Genomic DNA, 22261 nt, shown 5'->3' with positions numbered 1-22261 from the left:
CAAATCCCAGTATTACCACTTTCAATTCTGACAGGATGGGAGTATTATTACCATATTTAATTTCATTTTTATTATTTTTAAGTTGGATAGCAATAGCGAGTATCTCAGAGAGTTGAGGTAATGACTGTGAAGTTACTGTAAGCCCTCAATAAACGTGAGCTGCAATAATAATAATTATTTAGTACAGTTAGTGTATAACTGCAAATGGAGGTCATTTCAGGTGGTCTGAATCCTAGACAAGCCTGGTGCTTGATGTAGTGGAACATTCAAACCATCTGTAGCCATTAGGGCCATAAGGAGATCCAAGTCACAGTCCTCAATTGCTTTGGTGGAAATTATTATGCTTCTTTGTTTAAGACTATCCCGATTACCAGATTCCTGGAGGTTTTGTAGGAAAGGCAAAAAATCTTTCTTAAGGAGAAAAAAAAAATGTTCCTATTTTAAGAAAGGTTAAAAATCTTTCTTTGTTGATAGCAGAAAGAATCATCAGGTATCTGCTCTGTTAGCATCCCCTGGTTCATAAGAACTACTCTTGGGAGAAGTCCAGTTTTGGGGAGTTGCCAATGTCCAAAATAAATACTGATTCAGGTAATGGGACCATGTTTTCTGTTTTTATAAGTAATTTTTCCAGTTATTTACACCCTAGTATCATCTGCCTGGTCAATTTTTCTAAGTCTGTGGGTCTGTGGGAAATTTGTTATTTCTCACCAATGTGAACATAAAAAAAAGTGGACTGCTGGTAAAAATCTATCTAAATGTCTTTGTGTAGAGAATCATTTGTGATGTAATTGAGATTTAACTTAGATCATCAGGTATGTCATTAGGTTAGACCTCACCACTCAAAGGGTAGTCTCTGGACCAACAACAGCATCACCTGGGAGCTGGCTGGAACTGCTGAATCTCAGCCCCACCATGAACCTATTGAATCAGAAATCTGTATTGTGACAAACTTTCCAGGTGATTTGTATGCACATTAAAATTGAGAAGCATGGTCTTATGTCATAATAAAAGGAAGTTATGCGGCTACTAAAAGAAGCTAGACATTACCTTTAAAAGGGACATCTCAAATGGCTGAAAAGTTAATAGCTAAGGGGACTTTCTAGGTAAAGTGAAGGTTAAGGGTTGGTGGTTCAGTCCTCTGGCTTTATTCCTTTCGAGCTTTTTTGGATGAATGTTATAAACTGGCTTGGTATTAAACTTCATTAATTCTGCCAAAATAAATTAACTTCCTCCAAGTCCCTTTACTTTTTATTATTAAAACAAATGACAAGCTAAAAATGAGGAACAAGACAAAAAGGGATATGGGGGTTTGTGGAAAGCAGGGGCTACGTATTCATACTTTTGCCTCCCAGTATCCCCTGAGAGCCTCAGTGGTTATCCAGACCACAACTTGGGTCTTCAGATAAAATCCTGGCTAATCAGGTACAGAAAATCACAAGAAGAATGCATCTTGAAGGACTGAATTAAATAATACTTTACTTTCACATAATTTAGACTACTTATGGTTTTATTTTGCAATTTATGATTTTATTTCCTCTTTGAATTGTTAATATGAATTGTATCTTTCAAATGATTTCTGACACGTTTCTCTTCCTTCTACCTCCTCTCTTTCCTAATTAAGAAAGAGCTTCCTCAGCCTCAAGTTTACAGCCCGTAGCTGGATTGTAGCAATAGAGAGGACAAAAATGTCTTTTCTGCTTTAAATTAAGAGGTAGAGAGGAGATGTGGTCAGAAATAGAAGCAATATCTCTAAGTCAAAGCAAATAGTTAAGTCCAGGGAAGGCTAGATTCTCACCACAAAAGAATTTCTTTATCAAAGAGTGATCTACAATTTTAGGAAGCTGAGTTCTACTCATGAATTGATGTTTCTATGAGTTCTATTTGGCATCCAAACCAATAATATCTGCACAGAATGAGAATGGGTGGGGAACATACACAGAGGGAGGTATCATCACTCAGAGCTCACCTCCAGCTCTGCAGAGTCCCTGCTCTGGTCTCCCTGGCCCTCCTTCCTCCCCTAACCATTGTTTTCTGAGTTTGTCAGAGATTGTTGAAGGGTTTCCACCATGGATCATGGATTATGTAATTTGCATTACTCTCAGTATGTAGGAGAACTGAATCAATAAAATGGCTCCCTTAGATTATTTGAAAATATTCTCTCCCTTTATTTCCTTTATTATTTTACCTTTAGATGTAATTTTTATTTTTCACATTTTTTGTCTTTATTATTAGAACAGTAAACGTCTGTGGAGCACTGAGGGTTATGTACTGGTCTATATGCTTCATCTGTATGACATAATTTGATCCGCAAACCTGATTTAGGGGTAGGCTCTGTTATAACTGCTGTTTACCTAAAAGTTAAAGGATTTGCAAAGTTAACACACTTGAAATTGATGGAGCCAGAACTGGGTCCCTGGTGGGTTGACTTTGGTATGCACAATTTTACTCCCTTAGTCACTATCTTTACATTTAGTGGCCGGCTACCTTACTACCAACCTTATGATCATGCAGCAATTTATAAATTAATTATTGTTTGTACAGCAAAAATGAATTTCTCAAGTGAGCAGTAAATGTACCATACTCTGCACTTATCAGGTACACCTAGGCCCTCTATCAACTGTGTCTGTGATGAGAGAGAAAACCCAGCCCAGCATGTACCTTGCTGCTCGCATCACAGTCTTCCAAAGTGGCTGTGGTGTTTTCAATGGAAATGCATTTGCCTAAGGCCACATTAATAAGCTAGGGAACAAAATATAAAATATGCATTAAGAAAAAAATATTTTAAAGTAGAACAAGACATTCAGAAAGCACAGACTATAAAACTATAATAAGGTTAAAAGATAGTTAAGTTGATAGCTTAGCATTACTTAGCACTATACGATTTTATTGGTTGCTATCTCTAACAGAGACATAATGTAATCTTGCTAAAGTACAGCTTCAATCTGTCAATTTAAGCCTATGATTCAGCCTCAGAGCCAACAAACAGAAGCTTTTAATTAACCCTTGCCTGGAATGCTGAATAGGGAATGAGCAAAAGGTAACATGAAAAGTAGTTATTTTCTTGTCTCAAGTTTTTCTGATGCATACATTAAAAGTCAATGCACAGACTTGCAATTTAATCAAACCAACAGTTATGGGTTCTGTTCCCTGGCTGACCCCTTCAAGCAATTTCACTGCTTAGGCACTGAATCATAGATAAATTGAGTCCTTCAAAGAACAGCAGATTCCAGCTGATTCCCTGTCAGAATCTTCCTAATGACTCAGGCAAGCCACAATTCATTATAGGAAAGTCATGAAAGCTAATACACAGCCAACCTAAAAGGCACTATCTGGCAGGTCCCCAGGTTTTTAATGGATTTGCAGGGTCAAATATGGAGGCAGCTTTCTATAAGTCACCATTTCATGCAGGAAAATGTTGATTCCCTTGCCCCCTTTGACATCTTGGGCAAGGCTAATGAGATGGTGAGTTAATAGTGCAATTTAGACTTCTTCGATTTCTGGAAGAGCAGTGTAGAGTCAAGTCTACACTCAGGAAAGCCTTCTGAGCTGGGAGGTGGCGAAGTCTTTGTTGGCAAGGACACTATTTGTGCCCCATCCTCTTCTGCGGGTATTGTATGATATAGCTGTGTAGCTCAGAGTTGAAAGCCTTCATAACAGGGTGCTCTGTGGGTTGGCCCTCCCTTTTACATGCATAGTTTAGCTTGCAAGAAAATCAGGGGCATCTTGGGGACCAGAAAATGCAGAAAATGAAGTAAAACAAAATCCTTTAGAAAGTGGGAAAACTGCAAATACTGGTAGACAAGGGACCAACATTGTTAAGGACAGGAGAAAAAAACATGGGTTTGGAGGGTTGGAACTGCAGTCTTTCACATAAAGATGGATGACTAAAGAAATAGACACTCAGTAGAATGGTGTCCTAGGAAAAACAATTTACCCCCTAGCACAGGGAGACAACATGGTAGCTAGAGTCTCCCTTGGGAATCTGAACCTTCTGTGGACCTTCATCTGGGTTTGAGATACAAGTTTACTTCCATTAGATAGGAACTTTGACAGACATAAGAATAGTATCAGGTTGGGGGTCCCTAGGTGGTTCAGTTGGTTAAGCGTCTGCCTTTGGCTCAGGTCATGATCCCAGGGTCCTGGGATCCAGACCCACATCAGCCCAATTCCAAGGTCTGCAACAAAAGGCTCATGCTCAGTGGGGAGTCTGCTTCTTCCTCTCCCTCTGCCCCCCTCTGCCAGCTCACCCCGCCCCACCCCACCCCGCTCTCTCTCAAATAAATAAATAAAATCTTAAAAAAAAAAAAAAAAGGTACCAGATTGGTTACTTCTTGGGTGACTGACATGTGAAACAAATCTAGAAGGACAGAATTTCCATCAGAAATCTTCAAAGAAAGCTCTATTCACAATGTAGAGTGATAAATATGGGAAGAGACTATCCACCAGTAGTAAATGGAGCCTCAGGACGCACAAAAGGAATTAACTTCAGAGAAGAGATTTAATAGAAATGCATGAACGTAGGATAATCCTGGAGATTAAAAAAAGGAAATGTGCTCCAATTGTTCTCTGGATTTTAACAGAGATAAACATAAACTTCTGTATTTGTGGATTACCCAGAAAACATTCTCTCTTCCCACGGGTTTAGAAACCTGGTTTCAATACAGCCGAACAGGTTGTTCTGCTCCAGAAGCACACAGAACTTCCAGTACGTTAATGTTTAGCTCTCTGCTGTAAGAGCGAAGGCTGTGTGAGCGTCTGCCAAGTGTATTTGGCCCGGGATCCTATTTCTGGCAGCACAACTAACATTGCCCAAAGCAGTGTATGGGAACCCCTGGTTTAACTGATTTCTTTGTATTTATTTTGTACAGTCCCGTCTGCCAAGCATAGAAAAGCATTAGATAGAGGGGAAATTTTTCTTTCCCTTGCTTTCTGCCACCCTTTGCTTTCTTTCCCTTCTTCCCTATCAGACATTTCTGGAGAAACTACTTTTCTTCACATAGAAATGATTTATGAAGTCCTAAGGAGTTGTTACTCTTTATCTCATTATGAATGGTTTTAAAAATTGATTCTTTATTTATTTTCAAGGAATTATATTTATGCTTTTATTGTAAACCATTTCAATCTTTTTGAAAAAAAAATCAGTCAGTATATAAATTTTAAATCACCCATCTTGAATTATTTCACTTTCCAATTTAGGAGGTGGAGTCCCCCACAGTTTATCACAGAATTACTAAACACTGGGCTATAGGTTATTTGCTAAGCATCTAATTCAATACAAAGACACATTGTTAGTGAGGTACTTTCATTCACTAAGTATTTTTGGTTCAAAAAGGTCTGATATGTTCTTATAAAAAAAAGAAAAGGAAACAGAAGAACTTGCACTGGATTTAAATTCCTAAATTAGTTGAAAGAAGGAAAATGTGGAGCAAATAACAAAAAGTTGTAGAGTTTATTTTCTTGGGACTTTTCAAAACTGTCTGTTCAAAATAATGGTCAAGTTAATCTTAGTCTGAATACCCAACTTTTGTAGCAACATGGACGGGACTGGAAGAAATTATGCTGAGCGAAATAAGTCAAGCAGAGAGAGTCAAGTATCATATGGTCTCACTTATTTGTGGAGCATAACAAATAACAGGGAGGACATGGGGAGATGGAGAGGAGAGGGAGTTGAGGGAAACTGGAAGGGGAGATGAACCATGAGAGACTATGGACTCTGAAAAACAACCAGAGGGTTATGAAGGGGCAGCAGGGGGGTGGGGGTGGGGTGGGAGGTTGAGGAACCAGGTGGTGGGTAATAGGGAGGGCACATACTGCATGGAGCACTGGGTGTGATGCCAAAACAATGAACACTGTTATGCTGTAAATAAACAAATAAAAAAAAAAAGTTAATCTTAGTCTGAAACGTCTGGAAAATATCTTTCAAAAAATTTTTAATAATGCTCCTTACTGGTTATTTCAGAAGGGAGGAGATGGGGGCGCCTGGGTGGCTCACTGGGTTAAACCTCTGCCTTCAGCTCAGGTCATGATCTCAGGGTCCTGGGATCGAGCCCCACATCGGGCTCTGCTCAGCGGGGAGCCTGCTTCCTCTCTCTCTGCCTGCCTCTCTGCCTATTTGTGATCTCTCTCTCTGTCAAATAAATAAATAAAATCTTAAAAAAAAAAAGAAGAAGGGAGGAAATGATATCTTCTTTATGATTTGTGTAAGGAAAGCAACAAATAGAATTTTAAAAATAATTTAAAAATATTCTCTGCATTTTAATATATCATAGCTCAGGCATCAGCGGAAGGCTGTTTTAAGAGCGTTTCAGAAATTTCATGGGAACGCAATTATAAATTAACCTCACAGAGGAGGCAAAAGGTAGTTTTTTAGTTCCCTCTGGTGGTTAAAGTTCAGTAATGCTCTTGCTGAAAGTCTGGTAGGACAGGAAAAAAAATTACTATGGTAAGAATTTCTTTTTCTCTTACTCAGGAGTTAGAATTAAAAAAGAAAAATGTAAATTTATTTTACAGACACATTTTTTGAACAGTGTATAAGTCCGGGTATTCTTTCTAATGAGTTACCTAGAAAAAAACACCAGGTTGAACCACCAGAAATAGTTGCTATTCTATTTTGACCTATAAAAATGACAATTTTATACTACATTATGTTACATACAAACAGGTCACATGTACTGGTTTGTCGGTTGAATTTTTTACATTTCCTCTCTTCCATACTCTTCCAGAATTCTCCCCTGTACTGTCAGGGAGAATGGCTCTACTAAGTCCTTGTCATCAAGAAATTTCCTAGGCGGAGAGTGATCAGTTTATACAATTCACTTTCTAGGGAGAACTGAACAAAAATGGCCTAAAACAGCAGACTTACTGATGATCAAGCCTGAGAACCTCTTTTATGAAGAAAAAGAAAATTCTTAAAGAAAATGAAATAATGCCAAGAATATTTATAAATAAAAATAAATGAGAAAACAATAAAACGGATTAACCATATGCATGACTGGGGAAGAGCTCTAGGTCAAGGCTTGACTAATCACTCTAAACCCATTCTACAATGGGTAAATAACCTCACGTCTTGCCATCCTCTTCAAATTAAGCCCCACTCCTAGAATGGGTTTGAAATGGCTTTCATCCAGGTTCTCTGCTTTCTTGCTTTAATTTCTAGCTTTGTACTCTGTCCAACTTCTTTAGTGTGGTTTCTTCCCCTTTTGGTACATTACACTGTGCTCTGGAATTTTCTTTGTCATCATTTGACAATTTCTTTTATATTTAACCCGTTTGACATCTGTAAAAATTGAATTAAATCATGTCGTCCCATTGCTTAACCTTACTCTATAACCTCCTATTACATTCAGTAGAGGGGGCAGGAGAAGAAGAAATAAAAAGAAAAAGAAAGAAAGCAAGAGGGGTGCCTGGGTGGCTCAGTTGTTAAGCGTCTGCCTTTTGCTCGGGTTCTGATCTCAGGGTCCTGGGATCAAGCCCCACATGGGGCCCCCTGCTCAGTGGGGAGCCTGCTTCTCCCTCTTCCACTCCTCCTGCTTGTGTTCCCTCTCTCTCTGTGTCAAACAATAAATAAAATTTTAAAAAAAAGGAAGGAAGGAAGGAAGAAAAACAGAGGGTGGAGGGAAGGAAGGAAAGGAAGGAGGGAGGGAAGAAGGAAGGAAGGAAGGAAGGAAGGAAGGAAGATCCTTATTCTGCATACAAGGACTATGTGCCCTGACTCTTTCTTCCTCCTCCCCTTCAGATCATGCCATTCCTCTCCTTCGTATCTTGACAACATTCATCTTCTTGGCAGTTCTTCAGGGCCTGGACAGTCATTTATCTTAAGAGTTTTTGCACAAAGGTCATCCTCTGCCTAAGACTCTCTCCTTCAGAGCTTGACTGACACTTGTCTTTCAGGCCTAGGCTTCAACATCTCCTCGGAGTTGAATGCTCTAGCTTAGAAAGATTCTCCCTTATGACCAGTTTCCTAAACGAGAGTCATTCTATTTTTTTATTTAAACATTACATACTCGTACCTTGTTTTCCCTACTCAACCTTAAGCTCCACAAATAGGAATCAAATCTGCTTTATACATCACCCTATAGTAAGTTCTGAAATGCTGTCTGGTTTATTGATACCCAGTAGATATTTGCTGAACTAATCAATGAACCTGACTGCCTAAAAGCTGCCCTCAAGTTCCCCTATATTTAACCCTTAGCAGTGCTCTCTCAACTGCACTCATACTTGGTATTTACTTGTAATGTAAACCTTTATTCTTTTCCACACATTTTCAAGAGCTTTTAAACTTTATTTTTATGGAGTCAGAATTTAATTGCTGCTTGAACTTACCACACCCTTAGCCCTCACAATAGGAGCCTTCAAATCAGGAAAAACATTCTCCAAGTACCATTTGAAAGTTTTGCATTTTAGTTTCTTTCGAAGTTCCCGTTGCTCGGTGAGGTTTCCAACATCTAACCCTTGGTCTATGAGGTGGTCCCCGTGGCCATAGAATAGCTCCTTGTATTCGTCCAGCCAGACCTCAGCAACCCGCACCAAGTTCCGCTCTACTGTCTTCATCCGGTCTTTGGGGAAGGAGTATGGATTGTCATTTCTGAATATGTGGCCCACTCGGGAACAGGGAATGATTTCAATTTCACCACCACACATCCACACCTGGAACAGTTTGATAATAAACATCAGTTATCAAATGATGTCCCCAAATCATGGGCGTTAGTTAACAATAACAAAGAACCACCTGGTGACTACTCCCTCCTCCCCCCAGTTTGAAGTAGTTTTGTCCAATAGTTTCAAATTAAACTCAACAGTTTTATTTAGTTTTGTACATTGCTGTGGACCATTTTAGGATTCGTAAAATATATATATATATTTTTCCCTACCCTGTAGTGTACTTCTTATTTTATGAAGAAATTCTCACTGAATCCCAAAGTATAAAATATGGAATATGGATTCCTCTTTTGGTTGGGTTAAGGAAAGGAGTATATATTTCCATGTTTTCATCTTGGGATGACCCATATGGAGCACAACTTGAAAATGAGCTCAAAGTAATACCCCTTTTACTATATATCACCCCATTCCTCAGGAAAGCAGTTGCCTTTTGGATTCTCTTTACTCTGGCTGCTGCCAAGACTTGCGTAGCTGTTGATCAATGATTATAAATACCCAGAGCTGTCTGAGATGTCCAGAGTTGCTGCACCATTGCCTGTTGATGGCCTGCTCTAAAGGCACTTTTTGTACTTCTGTCACTTGCGCTGTCTAACATGACCCCTCACTCAATGATTTCGTTACTTCCGATATACTAGAAAAACATTCCTGGAGATATTTTGTATGAAGTATGAATCCCACAGCACTTATACAGAATGGCAGATAATTATTCCCCCCATAGTCACATGTAGAAACAGTGTTATAAAATACTAGGGAACTCTAATAAATTTCATGAGAGCCATTGATTCATCCAAATTTAACCTGTGATATTAAAACATTAATCTAGAGGCCCTAAAATTTCTGTGGAATTTCCTCCCCGAGGCAGTCCCATATCTAATTATATTAGTAAAATGAAACCAAATGATAAAGTCTTAATTGTAGAGAGAATTTGAGGACCACTTGGTAATACCTTGAATGAGAGCTCCATATTTTCTCCACCCCAGACATCAAGCCCAGGGTCATATGTTCCAAGTTCAAAAAAGTAATTTTTATCAATAGAAAACAATCCACCTGCCATGACGGGGCACCTACAAAAGAAATGTTTGTGTTTTTAAGCTTGCATGTCATGAAAAGAATTCACTTTTCAAGTGGGTCCCCTGTGTAGTTGTGATGGCATCAGGAGATATTTCAAAATAGCTACCAAGTGTGGGGAGGTCTTGGAATGGAGTCACAAAAGCCCTGAAGTCAGCATTCCCTGGTTCATGGTGGCAGAGCTTGATTAGGGTCAGGAAAGACGGGGCCTGGAAGTAGGATTCTTATTTGCCCTTTACTCTCTGACACAAACTCTCCAGATAGGTTATTTTTAACAATGCTTACTTAACAGTGCATAGGAAGTACCAGGCACTGTTGTATTATATATGTACTATCTCAGACTTTACGAAAATCCTACAAGTATGTACCATTAAGAAACTACAGCACAGAAATGGTTAGGAATTCCCAAGTTCCCAGATTACTATGGTGAACATCAAGGGTTCAGTTTAGGTGGTCTGGTTTGACTCTATGATCTCTCACTCTACTCTACCGCCCAAACTGTAGACAGAGTTTACTGATAGCTTGTTAGGTGGCAAACACTTCTTAAAGCATGTCATATAATCGGATTTAATTCTAAGATGATAGAGGTAGCTCCTTTTATTAGTCTTAACGCAAAAGATGAGGAAAAGATGATTCGGTGAGGTTAAGAGACTTTTTAAAGCTCACACCGTTAGGAAGAAGTAGAGTTGAGATTTAAATCCAAAAAGTCAGATTCCAGAGCCTTCACGACGGTTATAGAGTATGGGGGATAGAAACTACACTTGAATCAGCAGCTGGACAAGGCAGTAATCACTTCCCATGGTGGCTACCACTGACCCAGTTGAAAGGTTTGTGTGGAGAGCCTGTCTTGGGTTTAGGGTACAACGCAATGTAAGATAATTTCTGCCCCACATCTACTTCCCATCCCCCACAATTTATGCACATATTTTGCCTGAATGTCCAAATGTCCTTTCTAGTCCATCCAGAATGCATTCTCTTCCTAATGTTATGTGGAATATAATCTGAACTCAATCACTACACTGATCCTCAAAACGGGAGTCTGAAAAAGGCAAAGAGGTTCTTTAGATGTGGGATCAGAGTGTGTTAAATTCAGGCAGATATGGGTTTGAATCCCAATTTGTTCTTTTACTAACTGTATATCCCTGAGAAAATTACCTCTTTTAGGGTCAATTTCCTCATCTCTAAAATGGCAATACCACCATCTTTCTCCTGGGGTAATAGAGAGGGTTAAATGCACAGTGTTTAGTCAATGATAGTACCTGACTCACTAGGAATAACAATTCTGAAGGGATCACACCTAGCAAGGAATGAGGCCTGCTTTACTGAGGGTTAAATTCTGAGAAATAATGCTACAATCCATTGTGGCCCTAGGCTTTCTCTTGGCACTTGTCTGCTCAACTTCTCTCTCCAAGGGGGAAGACTTTGGGATTCCTGCTGTTCTGCCTGAGGCTGGCTGCATGCTTGTTCTATAGGTCTATACTCTGGGGGAAGTGTTCAGAACTTCTCACTTTGGCTTCAGGTTAAGCTGTGTTCTTCATTTCAGCTTCTCCAGCAATGAAGCCTCACTTTTAATTCATATCCTCCTTCTGTATCTATTTCTCAATTCATTCACAGAATTTGGCACCCCTCCCATGAAAGGGAAAGACTAGAATTGAAAAGAAAATCCTGACAGTAGCTATTATTACAATATTTTTACTACTATTACTTACTCTTCTAGTTTTTACTCATGTTGGCTTTAACATTATGTGTGTTTATGTGGCATTTATACAGCATATTCAATTAGTATGTATTTCTTAGGTTGTAAACCCCAGAGAACGGGAATAGTATTAGTGAATTTCTCTGGGTTCAGGGTGAATAAGGTGCAATTGACCATATAAAAAATGAGTTTTGGTAGTGGGAAAGTAATACCTTAGGAAAACTTTGTTCGCTTTTGATTATCTATTGGTTAAAGTTGTAATTCTTGATGGTCTACAGAATGGCAGGAAATACTCATTTTGTGGAATAGCTTCCTACACCTTTATAAAAAGACACATGATTGCTTTTTAATCTTAAATTTCGCATACTTACCTTATTATATCTGTTTCTTTAATTCTGTTTTTTGCAACAATGTCTGGAGGAATTGTTCTCCAACCGAAGTTCATGGGCCACACAAAGATGCCTCTCTGAAAGTTGTCTACTGTCATGTAACTAACACAGAAAAACAAAAAACCAACAGTGCTGCCTGAGATCATACACATATACTTAATCAACCTGATACCATGTCTTGTTCAAATGAATGGAACAAGTGCTTACACAAATGATTTTAGATGATCACAAACTTTTTAATAACATTTCAAGCAAATTTATGAGTACAAGTCATATTAGTGACTAACTGGCTGGATTGTTAGTTTTTAACTTATACTCAACTTTTAATAATGTTCTGACTATTTTTTGAGGGGAAAAAACAATTTAGGAGCAAATGTATATTTCCCACAAAAAGATGAACTAATCTTAAGGAAGGTAGATATTTTCTGGGTTCAGGTACAGCTGACTAGAAAGAGGAAAGAACTGAACAATGAATCTTAGGATTTATTGCTATTAAGAGTTAAGTATTTCAATGACCAAATAAACTACTGCATTGACTTTCTCTGATCCCAAGATATCTATTACGTATTTTCATTTATTTAAATGGATGAACTGTATATTTCTTAGATTTCCAAAAATGTGCATTTTAGGAATATGACCAGTACTTTCTGCTGTTGTTAGTTAAAGATAACTTAGAAGTATCTTGTGTAATATGACAATATTACCTCATATCCTTATCATTGATGACTTCAATTACTGGACAGGCTACTTTCTTTCTACTTAAATAAACTCTTTCCAGAAGAGGTTCCAACCAACCAACATTACATTCCACGTGAGAATCTAAGAATGTCAACACATCACCTAGAGAGCCAGAAAAAAAAATCATTTGAAAATGCAGATTTACTGAGTGTGTGTACTTCATGTTCAAAGGTCTTGGGGATTGCTCCAGAAAGGTGATTATAAGGATAATAGTCTTCTTACTGAATTCCTGGTCCTTAGAATTTCATTCTATAGTGAAATAAAATGAATTTTGTTTCTAGAAGTCCTTAGGGCAAGCATCATTTTTGTTTGTGAAAACTTGATAAGCCACTTAGAATGGATAGCCAAGACTTTGAAGGGAATCTTTAGTAGTAAAGGTGGCTGCTTTGTCTTTTGTAAGAAGGATGGGTCCCATTAAACTGGAATGGGGATCTATGGACCAGGCAGAGTTTCGTATTCCAAGGTGGGCTTTAGGAATGACAAAAAGGAGAAATCATTCAGCATAACAGGGGTGAAAACAAAAGAGGAAGAATCAGTAAATCTAGAGGGTAGTGTAAAAAGGGTTACAGGGATAAGGAGGGAGACTAGGGAGTAGTTTAATGGGTACAGATTTTAGTTTTGCAAGAGGAAAAGTGTTCTGGAGATTGTTTGCTCCACTGTGTGAATATACTTCAGAGTACTGGATTGTGCACTGAAGAAATAATTAAGATTTTATGTTTATTTTACCACAATAAAAAATCAAAAGCTTGCAGGAGAGAGAGAGAAAAAAAATAAAAAGAAAGAAAGAAAGAAAAAGAAAAAAAACCTTGGAGTCCAAAAAACAAACATTAAATTTCTTTTTCTTATTAGTTGTGTGAGGTAACTCTCTGTAGCATCTACATTGTTCCAAAAGATTTTATACAAGTGGTGTGTGTGTGTGTGTGTGTGTGTGTGTGTGTGTGTGTGTGTGAAGATTAATAATAACCTGAGGAATTTGGGTTATGACCAAAATCCTAGATGTGCTTTTTCAGGTCCAACCATAGCCAAATTACAAAGGCTTTCCCAGCAAGTCCTCATGTGTGGAGGTTGTCCTCTCACACCAGACGTGGTCTGCAGCCAGTACACCACAGCCTATGAAGGGACTTGCAGTCAAGAGGACATGCTCTCAGCATAGCTTCATTCCTAGCTCAGGTTCCTCCATTGGAGGCATCTTTTAGGCCAAGATCTCTGTCTTACTGCATGGGAGGTGGGGGGGGGGGGTCTCCAAGACATTTTCCTCCACCTGCCTCAGCATTCAGTACTTTCCCACTCCAAGTCCTCTCCTTTCCCCACTCTAGGCCCAGGCTGTAATGTATATAGGAGCAGCCTTTTGTTCTGGGCTCCTTAGGCAGTGAGATGATTCTCACATCTGCCCAATCTACCAGCCCATTTCTATACAGGGAAACATGGAACATTCAGGCAGTCAGCACTTTCTTCTTTTTCAATTCTTATACTTCTTAGTTATATTAGTGGAGGAAATAAAGATTTGAGTGTTACTTTCCTTTTGGCTTTATTGTTTGACTCGACCACACTGACACCTGACTGCTCCCCTCAGCTCTTGACAAACATATAACAACATCAGTTACCTTCTATTAAGTGCTTACTCTATGCCAGACACTGTCCTAAACATTCTTCATGGTTGTCTTGTTTAATCCACACAAAAAACCTGAAGTATAAATCTAATTTGTCTTTCCATTTAAGAAATGAGATGTAGGTCTGAGTTTTACTCCCATTTAATAGAAACAAAGAACTTCAGCACTTTTTTTTCAAGTTTGCTCAGCCAAGTGGCAGCTTGATATTAGAAAACACATAGTTTATTCCATTGCCTGTGTTCCTAAAAAATGAAAGAAAAAAAATGGCCATAAAGAGGTAGGGTTGTGAGAATGGGAAAGCTTAAAGTTAGGCACTAAAAACTATAAACTACCTCTTAATTAGTGGTTCCATATCTTATTAACTGATCAACAATGGTATTTTTGCATGAGAGTAAAGAAACTGACCTTAGCCAAGCTCTTGCTGAGGAATGTCCTTGAGAAGTCTCTAGGCATAACCAGGCTGTGCTAGACTAAACCCGCTCCTCTCTTACCCCCAACTCTTGGAGACAGTGGTTACAACCCCTATCATGCTGGTGGAGTCCTATTTTCAGAGATTATGGGTTAGTTGATTATGACTCATAATCAACTAAGGGTGTTATTTTGCACAGCCCGCTCCCTGTGTGGGAAAGTTCACAGGGGTTATCTAGGTATGTAGGGTACGCAAACATGGCCTGCTTAGGTCCCACTTGGCTATGAATAGCATGTGCAGAAGATAACCTCCTTTTTCTCACTACTTCAACTGCTGGTCCATTCAAACCAAAGAGCAGCCTCTACCAGACTACCAGTCCCTATCCCCAGAATAAGCTGGTAGCTGGTAAGGTCAAAGATGCCTGGATCGACTTTCTAAATCCTTGGTGGCAGCAGGATGGGTACCCACACCTACATTCACTTCCCACCTGGCCCAGATTCCCATACAGATTTTCATTCACTTGTTGCCAGAACCCAAAGGAAGCAGCTTCTGCCCAAAACATAGACTGGAATTTTATACTGTTTTATTTTGGGTGAGAAAAGAATCCTCCCATGCATGAATGTCATTGCTCCACTTTCAGACACTTTCACTTAAAATAAGATCTCCGGAACTAGACCAGGGAGCTGTCTATGTAACTGACTCTGGCTAGGACTTCTACTTGTGGTGGGTATGGTCTGTGGACATTTCATACACTCTTCATAACCCCAAGTGTCATGGTGAAATGAACATAGGATCGAAGCCGCAGAACTCTGCTTTCCTTAGCCACACTGGATAATTACTTAACCTCTCTGAGGTTTACCTTATGGGGATAGTTCTAAGATCTATATAATACCTAAATTCCTTATAAATAGCTAGTGTTATTACTATTTTTTCAATGAGTGTTTAGTCTAGAGCCCCAAAGAATCTTATCTTGATGACCACATGACAGGCTTTTCTGTTTCCTGAGAGTAGATAACAGTGATGCTGGATTGTCTGCAGATGGGTTTGATTGTAACTTATGTATTTATTTACTTTTTGACCAACCTAGAGATGAAAAACGTGCCAGAAAGCTTTGGTTCCTTGTTGATGACAGGCGCCCCCATTTCTATTTAGCCAACCAGCTTGGGATATTGTTGCCAGCACCAATTAGTCTTGGAAGGTTGTGTTTAGGGTTCCTTGAGGGATGTGGGCCTGGCTGGCTGTTTAATTTTACATAATAATTTATAAGTGATGCTAAGGAAACCATCTGTTTTACTTGTAACAGAAACAAGTTGTAGAAATTTACAGAAGGACTATTGCTTTTCAGGAGACCTCAGGGCTGTCCAGGAGTTAGTTAGTTAGTTCACATACTTAAAGTTTGCCAACTGATTCTTTGGAATGCTCATGGCAATGTCATGTATTTTGCCAAATTCCCTTGTTATAAAGGAAATGAGAATCTGATCTCTACTCTGACTCTCCAGAGTGTACTATTGAACCTGCCCATGCCGACTCATCTTGGTAGGACAATAACTTGCTCTTTTGTTCAATACTCACATGAGATCCGAATGGTCGGCTTGTTCACTCTGTACCTCAATTACTGCATCTCTTTTTACTCCTGTTGGCTTCCTGCAGGACACTTTCCCTAGAGACCCATTGACCCTGGACTGCTGTTCAGATTTTTAAATCATACTTGAACTCTCTATCTCCTTCATCTCAGGAAATGACTGATTGGACCCGATCTTTTTGCCTGAATCATATTCAGATGAAGAACCTGTCATACACTGGAAACTGAACATGTAGTGAACATTGCTAGTGGTCAGAGAGTCACTGTTTTGCCCTTATTATTTCATATTACATACTTTTGGAGAGTCTAATAAAACCCTGGGACCAAAATGGGGCCATCTGGCCAGTTTCTGTAGGTCCTTGGATCTTTGATCTCATCCTTGCCTGTGGCTTCCCCTCCCTTTTCTCTGAATCCTAAAGGAAAAATCCTTTAGGAAACAATAGCTGTCAGGGCCTGTCAGATTTTGAATTCAGATTCTTGTCTCTCATCTCTTTGTTTGGCTGAGGCAGTCTAGAGAAAATTTCTGCCCTGATATCTTTGCTGATCTCTGATTACAGAGACTTTTCAGGCCCACAATGTCTCCTGCCTGTGCTTTACTTGTGATGGCTGTGGAATGCCCGGGGAGAGTCTGGGAGAACGAACAGGCTGGCCAGCCCCACTTAGGGCCAGTCCCTGAATGGTCCTTGAATTATTTCCTCAGCCAAAACTGGTATGGGCTTCTGAATCCCCTTGAATTGCCTACAGGAGGCAGGTACACTTTAGGGCTTTTGGATGTTTCCTTCGACAAGGCTGTTACTAATCCCAACAGAACATGCTTTTCAGCTTCATTCCAAATTCAGGGATTGGTGTTCTGCCAATGTTACTCAAAGTGTGGGCCACAGACCCTGCCATCAGAGACAGGAACAGAAATTGAAAACGAATGCTTTAAGATTCTAGCAGGTTGCTGGAATTTGTTAATTTATTCTCTATTTTATATATGTGTATTATATAACATATATGTCATTATTTATGTTGTATATTTATGTTATGTCATTTTTTATGTTATGTATTTTATCTATGTTATATATACACACATGTATATGTTATACATAATAAATTATGCATATATCTATATACATATAGTATAGATGTGTGCATATATAATTGTGATTATAGCTTTATTTTTTCTATTTCTTAGGTTGTTTATCTTTATTATAATTTACAAAGGGGTGGGTCCACAAGATTTGGAAATTAGAAAGAAAAAAAGTTCTCTGATAGTTTGAGAAGCAACTTTTCACTAGACAGTGGCAAGCAATTAAGATGTACCTAGATGGACTCTGCAAACTAAAGTTGTGACTCATTGTGACATTAGCAAGTCATTGCAACAATATGGTGGGCTTTGTCAGACTCTAAAAAACAAATAAAATAGGAAAGAAGGTATTAGAATCTGCTACACATGTTATTTCATGAAATGTCTACTGTAGTTGTATGGGCAACATATATATGCACTGGGTTGTGATGTAAGATTTATTTCTTAACATGGGTCATGGTCCAAATAGTTTGAGAGTTACCCAACAAAAACTGAGCTAATGTGTTCAAGCATGTTAATGACTGACTGAGAGCCAAGTTTATATTTTTACATTTGGATTTTCTAAATTCAAAGAAATTATTTGCTGGCTGTATAAACACAAGTACTTGAGCAGGCCGATTTGAAAACTGCTTTGAGCAAGTTCATGCAGCCCATCCGAAGAGGACTCCCGTGTTGTCTAACAGTTTAGACTCTTCTGGAGATCATCGCCAGCATGCTCTGTGCTCCAGGCAGGCACAGAGAAGGTTTTTATAAGCAGTAAATTTTTGTTCTGCACTTGTCAGCTTTCTCTACATGGATGTCTCATTTTCATCTCAAATTTACATGGACAAAATCAGAACTCAACTGCAATCCCAAATCTGTTCCTCTGGTTATGGCCCTACAGCCCAGCAAGTTGCTCAGATGCCAATTATAGGGTTTTGTTTTGTTTTTCGGGTTTTTTTTTTTTTTTTGGACTCCTTTCATTATTACTCTCTTCATATCTTATCTGATGACAAGTCCTGTGGTCTCCATGTCCACAATATAGTCTTACTCTGACCCTTTCCTTCCACTGTCCTTGTACCTCCCTTTTGCTTGGACAACTATAATAGCCTCCTTTTTTTCTCTTTAAGATTTTTTAATTTATTTGAGAGAGAGAGAGAATGAGTGATGGGCGTGCAGAGGGAGAGAGAATCTTCAAGAAGACTCTCCTCTGAGTGCAGAGCCAGCTGTGGGGCTCAATCTCACCACCCACGAGGTCACAACCTGAGCCGAGGCTAGAAGTGGACACTCAACTGACTTGAGTCACCCAGGCGCTGCTATGATAACCTCTTAATTGGTCTCCCTCCTTCCTCTCTCCTCTCCCTAATACCCATTGTCTACAGGTGGTCAAATTGAGCTTTAAATTAAGCCAAACAATTTTATCCTCTTCTTTAATGTACTTCATATGATACCAAGAATAATGCCTACACTCCTTGAATGACTCCAAGCTTTAAAAAAGCCCACCTTTGCCTTGCCCCCCAGAGGAATCTCCTATCACTCTCTCCAGGCTCAGCACCCATCAGCCATAATAAGCTTTCCTTAACTTTAATACACAGAACATATGTCTCTACCAGGACCTTGCACTTCTTTTTCCACTTGCCTGAGAAGGTTCTTCAACCTTAGCCCCAAACTTGCCTACTTGGACTATTTCCTCACTATCCTATTTTTGTATCATTTGTGTGTAATTATTCCCCAAAGAGATCAAACATGAATTTTTACTTAATGTTCCAAATGTGGTCTACCATTAAGAATCTTAGTTATCACCGCAATGTCAATTTTGGTGTGAGGTATTTGTAGTTCATTTTAAATTTCCATTACAGGCCAAAGAAATTTGTTAGCAAACCAATGGGATAAAAAAGTTTCAAAATTTGGGGTCTAGTTACAAGGAAGTGTAACTAGGTGAGCAGATAATTTATCATTAGGACATGCTTTTAAATGCAGGGCACCTGGGTGGTTCAGTCAGTAGCATCTGCCTTTTGGCTCAGGTCATGATCCCACGGTCCTGGGATGGAGCCCCATGTCAGGTCCCCTGCTCAGTGGGGAGCTCCTTCTCCATCTGCCTCTCCCCCAGCTCATGCTCTTTCTCTCTCTCAAATAAATAAATAAAATCTTAAAAAAAAATAACATGCTTAAATTCAAGCTGGTGAAGATCAGTAATACCATAGCTTAGGGCAAGCGTGGCTAGATGTCTAGAGGTAGGAAAATGTAGCAGATAAGAGTGCAGATTTGGAGCTAAGCTTTCCGGGTTCCAATCCTGCAGTAGCACTTGCTAGCTGGGAGAACTTGGGCAAGTCATACCTCTCTGTGCTTCCATATCTTCATCTGTAAAATGAGGAAAATTATTGTACTTTGCTCCTAGAGTTATTGTGAGGATGAAATCAGTTACTGCAGAAAATATTCAGAATGGAACCTGGTATATAAGTTCAGTAATTATTATAGGGAATGGGTCTTTCCACAGAAGGCTGTGAAAATAAATCAATATGTTTGATTTTTTTTTAGAGTACTGATGGGCAGAAGAGATTTGGCTCCTCCCATTCACTCATCAACACCCACACACTAAAAAGAGGTGAAGAGAAGAAGATTATATTGCTCTTTGGGAAGACAGAAGTACTAGAAGAACAGACATGCACGTAGGTCAAGGAATAGAAAAGTAAACAATTCTAAGTCCACAAATACCAATGAGAGGAGGTCAAAAAAGCATAGACTTGAAGGGGATCCAAGTGGTCCAATTTGGGACAATCTGAGTACAATAAGTAAATAAATAGATAAATGAAGGAAGGAAGGAGGGAGGAATAGACAGAAGAAAGGAAGTTAATAATATACATTAATTTTTTTAGCATAAATTCCTGTTGATGGGAGCATAAGAGGGGAAGAGGAAGGAGAGAGAGTGAGGAAGGGAGGAATAAAAAGAGGGAGGGAAGGACAGAGAAATGGACAGCCCTCTGTTTAATAATTGATTCAAGTAATTATCATCAATGGGTGCAAAACCATTGAGTAAAATATAAGGAAAAAAGTATTCATTGGATCAAGGTATCACATTACAAATACTTCTTACCCCCCAAAGAAAAATATGGCTGTCAATATTTCAACCAAAAGTTCAAAATTACCATCATCCACAGTGGGACAACCTGACATCCTGTGTCAATGATTTGAAGCCATTAAGCAATACATAATTCCTACCACCTACATAGTAGAATATTACAAACTATTCATGCCAAAAAACATTTATCCTGAGTGTAACATGAGGAAACAATGAGAAAATTTCAGAATGTGATCCCATGTACAAACAAATGGCCTGGACTCTTTAAAAACACATCAACAGGAAGTAGAGTGTTGTCTACGCTAGACTGAGGAGCTGGGGAGACTAAACAACTAAATGTGGTGCATGAAACTTAATAAGATCTCAAATTTCAAAAGAGAGAAGTAGCTATACAAAACATTTTAGGAGCAATGAGGAGGTCTGAAAGAGCATAAACCAGATGATATTTAGATAGGGAAGTGTGCTTATCTAAGAGAATGTCTGTATTTTGCAGAGATGCCTACTAAGGTACACAGAGTTGTAGTGTCATGATGTCTGTGAATTCAAAAGTTGAAGACAAAACCGTGTACATAGCAACACGTGTTTGTGTGTGTGTGTGATGAAGCACATGGAGCAGAAAGTTAAAAATTGGTGGCATGATGACGGCCACGTGGGTGTTCACTGAAGTTTTGTTTCAAATTTGCTATATATTTGAAAGCAAATAAACTAAAACAAAAATATAACTAAAACAAAAAAGAATTGGCAGCTTCTTACCTGTTGCATTCTGTGCTCCCGCCAGCCTGGCTCTTATTAAGCCATGTCTCTCTTTGAGACGAAGAATCCGAACTTTTGGAAACTGAGACATGTATTTATCCAAATTACCTTTTAGGTAGTCTATATCACAGTAAGAATAGACAAGGACACATGTTAAGTAACAAGATCGGGATAATACCAGCAGTGGCTTCTGAACATCAAATTCCAGAAACCATGTTACTGTAGCAGTAAGTTTTACTCCTCGGGCCATGATTTTATTTTCTGATGTCATTTTCTTGGGTGACTTTTTGTCTGTATTCAGTACTCCAAGCTGTATTCTCAAATTCCAAATCCTTCTTTTTAGTGTTGCCAAGTGACACATAGGAGGGCTCACCTTTTCTAAATATTTGTCAGGACAGGGGCAAATTTGCCCTGAGATAAATGAAACTCAGGTTTCTGTACAAAATTCCTGGCTTACGAAGGCCCCTTCCAAGACCCAGACCAGAGGCTAAACATTGTATGCAAATTGGAAAATTTGTGAAAGATATTACAACTGCAATTGATTAAGGGCACTGTCACTTCCCTACTATGACACCATCTGAGCCATACCTCTTTTGTCTTTTGGGTGGCCAAGGAGGAATCCATCTAAAGGAATGTTGTTGGGGTTTTATGGGATATATTTACATGACTTGCAGTCACTTCTATGTGTAATTAAGGTATTGACAGATATCCCAGGTAGGAAAGGTTTCCAGAAGTGCTTCTGCTGCTCACTTTCCTACTGACCTTGTGGGATTTTTTTTTTTTTTTCCTTAAAGCGGACCCTGAAAACCATTTAAGCTCTAGATCTCTCCAAATGGTTCTTCAGGTCCCTGGATCTGTCCTTCATAAAAAGACTATTATTTGCTTGGTGAATGGATACTATTTCTGTTTATACTTTCAAGGCCCCTTCTCAAGATTTTCAACCAGTTTTCTTTTCTTTTTTTTTTTTTTTCCTTTTTTTTTTTAAGACATTTTAGTGCTAATGGACCTCAGGGTGATTATGGTAGGAATTCTGAGGCTGAAGAAACTGGCTCATGCCATTGTGGTCATGAACAGAACTGAGTTGTTCTACTGGGGCTGTCTTCTCTTTGCTAATTTCTAAAATTTTCTAAAGTGCATTGCATTTTCGGAATTTGTAATGTGGTGGCTATGGGACCTCAGGCGGAAATGGACCATTTACATACACAAATTATGTGAGGACCCCAAGAGGAGA

General features: G+C 39.0%; 1 protein-coding gene across 1 annotated transcript in view; it reads right to left on the bottom strand.

The window, feature by feature from the left end:
• The window catches only part of GALNT5 (polypeptide N-acetylgalactosaminyltransferase 5), a 44065-nt gene that overhangs the window by 5754 nt on the left and 16050 nt on the right, over positions 1 to 22261 (bottom strand). The window contains exons 3-8 of the mRNA XM_046019190.1: positions 21031 to 21150; positions 12516 to 12651; positions 11794 to 11913; positions 9605 to 9722; positions 8323 to 8646; positions 2659 to 2739 (exon numbers count right to left, since the gene is read on the bottom strand). Of these exons, the coding sequence (XP_045875146.1) occupies positions 2659 to 2739; positions 8323 to 8646; positions 9605 to 9722; positions 11794 to 11913; positions 12516 to 12651; positions 21031 to 21150 (899 nt within the window). The remainder of the gene's footprint in view (positions 1 to 2658; positions 2740 to 8322; positions 8647 to 9604; positions 9723 to 11793; positions 11914 to 12515; positions 12652 to 21030; positions 21151 to 22261) is intronic.

The sequence above is a fragment of the Meles meles genome, chromosome 9 (assembly GCF_922984935.1).
Source record: "Meles meles chromosome 9, mMelMel3.1 paternal haplotype, whole genome shotgun sequence".
Lineage (NCBI taxonomy): Eukaryota > Metazoa > Chordata > Mammalia > Carnivora > Mustelidae > Meles > Meles meles.
This window is presented reverse-complemented; position numbering and strand designations above follow the sequence as displayed.